Source organism: Phlebotomus argentipes, unplaced genomic scaffold, assembly GCF_947086385.1.
Source record: "Phlebotomus argentipes unplaced genomic scaffold, Phlebotomus argentipes genome assembly contig_5, whole genome shotgun sequence".
Taxonomy (NCBI): Eukaryota; Metazoa; Arthropoda; class Insecta; order Diptera; family Psychodidae; genus Phlebotomus; species Phlebotomus argentipes.
Window position 1 is genome coordinate 10,133,670 of NW_026776165.1, and position 9,324 is coordinate 10,142,993.

Sequence of the window (9,324 nt, forward strand, 5' to 3'; positions counted from 1 at the left end):
CTCCAAAGTGGGCAAAATTATACCCAAGACAATTTGGGGGGAAGTGTTTTGCGAGATATTCCCAAAATGTAGATCAGTGCGATCTTTTGCATTTAAAAGGTGCATCGCGATCGGATCTTTTCACCCACACTTGCACATATTATTTGCACAATCGTGTCGTAATTTCCCCGTCATTTCGCCGCAACATTCTGCAATTGTACTCCGCTCCTCTTCCTCGATGATCAACTTTGTAGTCCTTCTACTCCAGCCGATTTTGCACACGTTTCGTAGATAATTTTGAAAAATTATCCGCCACTTATCCAACAGTGGCGCTGGCGCTGCCGCGAATGTCATTCTTTTGCTTTGTGCTGAATAAAGTACACGTGTTCGTGATTTTGCTCTCGAAAATGGAGCAAGAAATCAAGAAATTGGCGAAGCGGTTCGACAGGATGGAGCGGAAGCTGAGGGAGAGAAAGCGGAAGAAGAAGCAGAAGCGTCACGGTAAGAATAGAACTAAAACTTTCTGCTTCTTTGTAGACACCTAAAGTGAGGTTATGGACACCACACTCCGGATAGCCAAAAGATGAGTTTTCACTCATCGTGGTCAGGTCATGCCCTGACCACAGCGCATTGGACACACATAAAAAACTATTGAGCCAGGCGCGGTCTGCTCTATTGTTTTTTATGCTTCCGGACAGCCATTGTCTGAGGTGAGCCATGCTCACTGTGTCCCCGGAAAGCTCTAGTTTTTACTTGAGCGTGCTTTAAAGGCTATAAGCATAGCCTTAAGTGTGCATCACACGTCCCTTCTGAGTCATTACTCGAAGGAGAAGCACCTTCCGGTTGAGAGCGATATCTCTCATTGATGCGCAAGGCTAGCATCGTCTCCTGCCCACATCAATCTCGCGTCTACATTGACATCTCAGAGCGTCTACATTGACATCTCAGAATTGAAGGTATCCTTAAATTCTTTCTCTTCCTACGAACTTAGGGAGGAACAGGAGCACCTCAAGGGGCAGGAGCAGGATTAGGAGCGCCTCCAGACACAGGACGAGGAGCAGGAGTTCGCTGAGCAGCAGTGAGAGCCCCGACAGGTCGCGCAAGGAGGACGACATTCCTTCAATTCAGTCCCACGATGAGGCTGAAAGCGATTCTCACAAGAGTGAGGAAGATCCTCCACCAGATCTGGCTATCATCGACAACGATGAGGCTGATATTCTCACCGCGGGTGAAGTTATTGAAGTCCTGGGAAAGCGTCTTTACCAGGAAAAAGACTCTGCTCCGGAAGTCTTTCCCGAAATGGCCGTGCGTTGGGATGAAATCATTGGCAAGGGAATTCCCGATGATGTGCTCAAGATCTTAACTGCAAAGTATCCTCCGCCAAAGAACTGCGGCAAATTTGAGCCATCAAAACTGAACCCAGTTGTGAAGGCTACTATGTCTGAGAAAGTCGTTTCACGTGACAATCAAATTGTGAAACGCCAAGAGAAGCTTTCTGCTGCCTTGTCAGCAATCGCCACAGCGCTTTCTGTGGTGGTGACGTCTAAACCTCCGGAATGGAAGAGTCTCGCTGAGACTCTTTCCGATGCCAATAAAATCATCTCTGATGTACAGCACGACCAGGCTTTAATCAGGAGGTCCCTGATTGTGGCAAATGTGGGTGCTTCCATGCGAGATACTCTAAAGGAAACAGAAATTGGTGAATTTCTGTTTGGAGATGCACTGGAGGAGACAATCAAGAATACCAAAACTCTCCAGGCTGCATCGAAGGATCTCAAGGAGTCGACTCCACGCACAAAAAACTGGAAAGCCCCGCAGCGACAGCATCAGCGAACGCAGAAGACTTCGACAGCGGCCAGCGGGGCAAAGAAGCAGACTTCGTCGAGGAAGCAGACCCAGTACAAATCCAGGGAGAAGAGTCGCACCACGTCAGACTCCAGACGCCGGCGTTAGAGACGGTAGGTCATCGGGCTGGTCGGTTGAGAGACTTTTATGAGAGTTGGAGTGAAATTACTTCAGATAAAGTAATTCTCTCTTGGCTAGATGGGTACAGAATCCCATTTTCTCGCCATGTACATCAACCTCGACCGCCAAATGAGAAGAAATTCTCTCAAAGTGAATTCAGGAATATCACTTTAGCCGTTAATGAGTTAATAGAAAAATCTGCAATTGAGATTTGTTCTGCGGAGGAGGGACAATTTATTTCTCCGATATTTCTTGTCCCTAAGCCTGATGGCTCGTATCGATTTATTATAAATCTCAAACAACTGAATCAATTTATTGATCCTCCGCATTTCAAGATGGAAGACGGTCGTACTGTCACTAAACTCATGACGCAGAACTGCTATATGGCATCAATAGACCTGAAGGATGCGTATTATTTACTCCCGATCGATGAGAGGGATAGAAAATACCTACGATTCTCGTTTAATGGCAATCTCTATCAATTCACGTGTCTGCCATTTGGACTATGTACAGCCCCATTCGTCTTTACAAAAATCATGAAGCCCGTGGCTTATTATTTGCGAAGTTTGGAGATTCCACTAGTCATTTACATTGACGATCTTCTGATAATGGGAAAATCGTCTCAGATTTGCGCAAATAATATGACGAATGCTGAGAAGATCCTGACCAAGTTGGGTCTCGTAATTAATTACGAGAAAAGCCAGATGAAACCATCACAATACTGCAAATTTCTCGGTGTGTTTTACAACTCAAGGAGGATGTCAGTTGAACTTCCAGAGGCAAAGAGAGAGAAAATTGTCTCTTTAACGAGTAACTTCAAGGAAAATAAGACGTATCGCATTCAAAAATTTGCTGAAACGTTAGGCTTTCTTGTATCATGCTGCCAGGCAGTTAAATACGGCTTGGTCTACACCAAGGCCAGTGAACTGTTAAAATTTAACGCTCTTTTGAATAGCAATGGTAGTTACAAAGGAAGATTAACTATCAATAAAGAGGTGGTTGAAGATTTCAACTGGTGGGCAACTGTGGGCTCACTAAGCATAAATCCCATCAGATATCCGTCTTACGATCATGTAATTTTCACGGATGCTTCCAAATCAGGTTGGGGTGCTATTTACAATGAAGAAAGAGCAAGTGGTTTCTGGTCTGATCGTGAAACACAAGAGAGTATAAACTTCTTAGAGTTGACAGCGGTATTTTTTGGACTAAAATGCTTTGCAAAGGATAAAAGAGACTGTCAGATTCTCTTGCGTGTAGATAATACTACAGCAATTTCCTACGTCAACAGAATGGGCGGAGTGCAATTGACAGATTTAAGCATTTTGGCCAAGAACATCTGGAGATGGTGCGAGCAGCGAAACTTATGGATTTTCGCATCATATATCAGCTCAGAAGATAACGCAGACGCTGACGCAGAATCACGTAAATTACATTCTAACACAGAGTTTGAATTGTCGAATTCAGCGTTTAATTGCATTGTCGCGGAATTTGGACAGCCTGAGATTGACCTTTTTGCAACACGAGTAAATGCAAAATGCAGGAAATTTGTGTCATGGAAGAAAGATCCTCAATCGATAGCAGTAGATGCATTTACAATTTCCTGGAAAGATTATTTCTTTTATGCATTTGCTCCATTCTCTCTAATATTGAGAGTCTTGCAAAAAATCGAGCATGATAAAGCCGAAGGGATCGTTGTTGTACCCTACTGGCCAACTCAGCCATGGTTTCCGATCTTCCAATCGATGCTTATTTCGGAACTATTAGAATTTCAAGCTGATACATGTATCATTTCCGTCGACAGGCAAATGCAATTTTGGGAAGGAGTTACCCTGGTGGCAGGAGTCTTGTCAAGCAGAGCTGCGAGAGGAAAGGAATCCCGTCGGAGAGTCATGAGATAGTCCTACAATCTCTTTCGGAGTCATCATGGAAGCAGTACAACACAGGATGGAAGAAATGGTGGGAGTTCTGCACAGACAACAATTTGGACCCCTTTGAAACGAATACTGAAAGTGTGTTTCGTTTTCTAACTGCTGAATTTAACAAGGGAGTCTCTTATGGTACGCTAAATTCATATAGATCAGCCCTATCGATGATAGTTGGATCTTGGTTGGCCCAAGATGAAGGATTAAAAAGATTCTTCAAAGGAGTTGTTAGAATCAGACCTAGTAAGCCAAAATACGATAGTACGTGGGATCCTAAAGTCGTGCTAGAGCTATATAGGCAGAAACCCATCAATGTGGAACTAACTCTTAAAGATCTATCATTTAAATTGATAATCCTCCTGGCTCTTATTACGGGACATCGAATGCAGACTTTCTCATTGATAAATATCGAGGATATTAGAGAGACCGAAGAGAGAATTGAAATAAGGATTCCAAAGAGAATCAAGACGTCAAGTGTTGGCCGATCTCAACCTGTATTAATCATCCCATTCTATAAAGAAGAACCCAAATTATGTGTGGCGTCGACTCTTAAACATTATTTGAGCAAAACAAATGAACTAAGAGGCGCAGAAAAGCAACTTTTTATATCACATAAACGTCCACATAAATTAGTAGGCGCCCAAACTCTCAGTCATTGGGTTAAGAATGTCCTGGAAGAGTGTGAGATCGACACTACTGTTTTCTCGGGATATTCTACACGCCATGCTGCCACCTCAGCGGCAAATAGAAAGGGTTTAGATATTGAAGTGATTAAAAAGACTGCTGGGTGGACAATGAATTCACATACTTTTGTCAAGTTTTATAACTTACCATTGGCAAACAACAAGAATTCCTTTGCCAATGTAATCCTACAGGGATGAATTACTAAAGAAAAAATCTTGTTAGAAATAAGATCTAAGCTGAAGTTAATCTATGAAATATAAGATCAATAATCAAATTTCATGGATATAATTTATCTTTCGCGGCCGTAACATTGCGTTGAACATCTACAAAGTTGATCATCGAGGAAGAGGAGCGGAGTACAATTAAATGATTAAACGAACTTACCAAGTGAAGTTCTATCATAATTGTACGAAGCTCCTCTTCCGAGATGATCATACCCACCCAGAATTCCCTATATTTATAAACCCTAAATAATTGTTACGGCCTATACAACTTTAAAATAATGACATTCGCGGCAGCGCCAGCGCCACTGTTGGATAAGTGGCGGATAATTTTTCAAAATTATCTACGAAACGTGTGCAAAATCGGCTGGAGTAGAAGGACTACAAAGTTGATCATCTCGGAAGAGGAGCTTCGTACAATTATGATAGAACTTCACTTGGTAAGTTCGTTTAATCATTTAATTCTTCTGCGGCACAGCATTCTGACCATCGAAGCATTTTCCCACATTCTCTCTGTTTGAGTTTCATTCACAATTTGGGCCATTTTTCCCCGAGATGTTAGACAAAAGTGACAAATTCAGAAGCTCGTCAAGAAAGCGGCTGCAAGTGAAGGTATAAATTTGGTGTGTTTCCAGTCACGACCTTCCGAACCACTCCTCAGTCGTTGCACAAGAGCTTCCCAAGAATTTTATTGCAGCATCTCAACTTCCTCTTCAAAAAACAAACTCATCCGATCCGGAGTCTCATCAGCAGCAAATTGTACCGCTTTAATCTTTGGAGAATCCACGATAGACTTGAGAGTTATTATGTTAATAGTGCGCGGCCTCCTGAAGAATCTCCGCAGAAGCAGGAATTCTCAGGGTTTAGAAGAATCTCCAGCGCCCGAATAACTCTCAATTTTGCTGTGATCACACTTTCTGGATCTGGACTGGAAATTCCTATTCAAATTTAATGGCAGATCTCTTTTCACTCCGCCACAGCGCGCACTGATAAGAAGCCGATCGAAGCAGCATTTCAGCGGACAAAGAGACTGTCAGAAAGACTTGTCGTTAAGTTTAATGATCTACAGATATACTTCTTAAAAGTGAGAAGAAATTTAGGTGGAGTTGCACTCAGCTGAAGATATTTTTAGCACTGAGCTAATTTCTTGCTTTTATTCATTCATATTTGCAAATAATTTTCTATTTTCAAAATAGAGCTTCTATGAGAAAATTTGTTCCAAAAATAGGTATAATAATGATAAGTAAAACTGGAGAAAGCTTTGGTGAAGTCTTCTATGCGCAAAACACACTTGATATCTTTGAAGAAGTCAAAAGAAATGCGGAAAGCTTTTCTAAAATGCCTAATTTGTCCATATCTCTTAATTGATATGGTTTCTCTATGTCAATATGTATGAAAATGATGGAAATTAAGAAGAATTTACCCGCGAATTTGCTATTTAACCCAAAAATCTGAACTCAAAATTGACTTGACAAATATTTTAATTTGTATTTTCAAAAAAATGTACTATTATTGCAACATCGAATCGCAATTTAATATTTTCTCAAGCATGATTTTGTATTGCAAAATTGGAGCGAATTCCTGAGTTGACGCGATGGATTGCCGAGACATTTTATCTCGCATTTTTGCCATGAATTAACAAACATGCTTTTGAATTGAATCCATTGGTGAAATTTCGCTCTTGTGATTTAGTGGCAATTCGCGCGTGTATTTTAGCCTATGCGTGACACAATAAAAAAGAAGTCAGAGGGCAAAATATGGAGAGAAATTGAATACCATATATTGGATGGAATGCAGAAAATTCCCTCGTGGACAGATTGTTCCTGAAGATCACATAATAATGTGTATAATAAAAGTTTTGGCGAGATTTTCGTGAATGGCTCTGTCGCATAAATCGCAGTATTAACGTCCATTGCCTCAATTTATTTCTGCAGACATGAAGATTTCGCAGAAAACACATGACTTTGAGGGTATATTCTTGTTTTCTTGTGTCTTCGCCTCTTGTTCACCTGGAAATTGCTACTCTTGGCGATGTTTGCGAGGGCAAAAGAAGAGCAAATCGCGCGACGGAATCACCATAAATGCCCGCTGAAGTATTATATTTTCGAATATCGAGACACCTACAATAAAACTGGTTCGCGTTCCGTGTTTTATCAACGAAATTTTTCTTCCATGCTATTCCACTCTATGGTTTGATTGGGTGATTATGAGTATGAGTTGGATTGGAGCAGAGAAACATCGCATCTTATATGGATTCCAACACATTTTTGACACAATTTCCCTGACATCGTGAATTTATTCCATCCTTTGCGCTCTTTCGCCTTGCTTTTAATCAATTTATGTGATTTTTATTCAATTAACATCTCCTAATTATGTGTTTTACCATGGGCATCAAAAGAAACGCACTCACGCGGACGGGTTTTTAAGGAACGAAATACTTTTTCGGCTGTTTTGAAGGAGGGAAAAAAGGTGTTATCTGCAGAGGAATTAAAATTAGTTGGAACCAATAAAGCATCACGATGAAGAGTTTTCTGGTGTTGTTCGCTCCTCTTGGCGAGATTATTTTCACATTGAACCAAGGTGAGTCCAATGGCAAAGTTGGTGTACTTTTTTGGAAGATAAAGTCAAAGTCTGGGAAGACTTTGAATTAATGCTAAAAAAGACTTGATTTTGGTTCAATTTCTCTCAGTTTCAAGACGGAAAGAAGTAATTAAGGATCGAATACACTCTTTGACTCTTTGTGGACAATTTTGAAGTCTTTCAGTGCTGAGAATTATTCAATCTTGAGCCTAAGATGATGTACGCATTGGCAGATTGCGCTCTTCCCTGGGGATTTGATTATTCTTTTCAAAATATCGACATGAGATGAGAAACGATAAATAATGGTATCGGACAGACGGAGGTGGATTCTCTATTTGACTACCACTCCAAGGAGGAAATTCATCAATTTGACGACGCGGCATGGAAATTGTTGAATGCCTAAGAGAGTGTCTCTCTCTCCACATATTTCTCATGGGGCATCCGTGGAGGCCAGCTGGAATGTCTCAATTTCCCCTCATAGAGAGATTATTGATGGAGCTGCGGCAGATTTGCCGGTCGCCTCTGCCGATGGAGTCCCAAAGAAGTCTCATGGCAAGAAGTGTCCGTTTCTTGACGCGTGATTTATGGCCCGAGCAGCCACTGAGTGCGTGGGACGTCCTCAGCACGGATACAAAGTTGCTGCGCGCGCGCGTGTGTGCGTGAAGAGTGAATCGCGTGTCACTTGGCGTGGCAATTAGCATGATTAGCCGCCTCTGGTCACATCCTCCAGTGCACGTCTCCCAAGGCACGAGCCGCGAACCGCGAGAAATATATCCATGACACGACCTGTTTGTCTCCGCGACGCGAGATCAATAAAATTAATAAATTCACCGTGGTGCAACCTTTTCGCAATTGTGCGCCGAAGACAATAAAGTATGGGATTCACCTGTTGATTCACCATCGGCCACAATAAGTCAATTGGTAATCCGCTGATGTGCTGCGCTATCAAAGTAGACCAAGTCGTTTCTTTTTTAATTATCAAAGGCGCCGCGCGCAAAGATTCTCGTCTCGCGCTGCGGTCGGGAAAAGTGCTTTGTCTTTTTTCGCCATTATATAACATAATATTGAGAGAACAATAAATCGCATCTCTGTAGCCTTTAAAAGGTATAATCTCGTGCCGGCTGCAAAAACAAATGGTCACAATTTGAAAGGATCTGAAGAGCATTTTCTGCTCTTTTCCTTCTAGAGAAAATTCATAGCTGGGGAGCCAAAATACCAGAAAATTCTCTGCCTTCCCTTGTCTCTTGAGGCTCTTGAGTGAGTGGAAGCATATATTGATAAAAGTGGCAATTTATGCACGTGTAAAGTAAGTAATTAATACAAGACTCCATTGTAATTATCCAACTAATTACTCTCCTCAATGGCGCACATTAAAGAGGATCTCTGCAGTGGCATAAATCATAACCTCTTGTTCTCCCTTTGAGTCCCTGGATGGCGTTTAATACGAGTGTACATTGGCAATAATTTTGCGCTGCGGCTGGAAATGCGATGCGAAGCTCGTGAGGAAAAACTCACTGGTTGGAGTGATAAAAGAATATGCGCTTATGGAATTTTTATGACTCCCCGACCGTGGGTTCGATAGCACAGCGCAGAGTGACTCCGCGGCCTAATGCAATCCAGATTTCAATGTGAACTCGCATGCCATCACATTCACCATCGACACAAATGGACAGTTTAGAAGAGGAGAGAAATTAACTTGGGATGTGAATTAAAAACTCTCTCAATTCACTTCGAATTCCAACTATTTCACAGTGCGTCTCTATGGTATTTTCCACTGAGCATTGGCGGGGCAAAAAAAGCGGACTTGTGCATTAAATTATGAGTTGTGTCTTGCGATGGTGATGAAGAAGAATGATCCAATTATGTTCTTGCACTTCAGGCCATTCCATCGTGGAGTGTGGAAATTAAATAATTAACACATTGGCGACATTCGCACGAGCGGTTGCGCGGAATGCGTGAGTTTACAGTGTCTT

General features: G+C 41.8%; 1 protein-coding gene across 1 annotated transcript; it reads left to right on the plus strand.

Moving 5' to 3' along the window:
• Window positions 1-386: 386 nt before the first annotated feature.
• LOC132255982 (uncharacterized) lies at window positions 387-5,152 on the plus strand. Its single transcript, XM_059752159.1, has 4 exons — window positions 387-480; window positions 971-1,678; window positions 1,738-1,937; window positions 3,746-5,152. The coding sequence occupies exons 1-4, from the start codon at window positions 387-389 to the stop codon at window positions 4,745-4,747; spliced, it is 2,004 nt and encodes a 667-aa protein (XP_059608142.1). The 3' UTR covers window positions 4,748-5,152.
• Window positions 5,153-9,324: the final 4,172 nt, after the last annotated feature.

Excerpts from the sequence above, each read along its gene's own strand:
- LOC132255982 (XM_059752159.1), top strand. The coding sequence starts at position 387 with ATGGAGCAAGAAATCAAGAAATTGGCGAAGCGGTTCGACAGGATGGAG. Across the intron at positions 481-970 it reads GAAGAAGCAGAAGCGTCACG|GGAGGAACAGGAGCACCTCA; the intron begins GTAAGAATAGAA and ends CTACGAACTTAG. Across the intron at positions 1,938-3,745 it reads AGACGCCGGCGTTAGAGACG|GCAAATGCAATTTTGGGAAG; the intron begins GTAGGTCATCGG and ends TTCCGTCGACAG.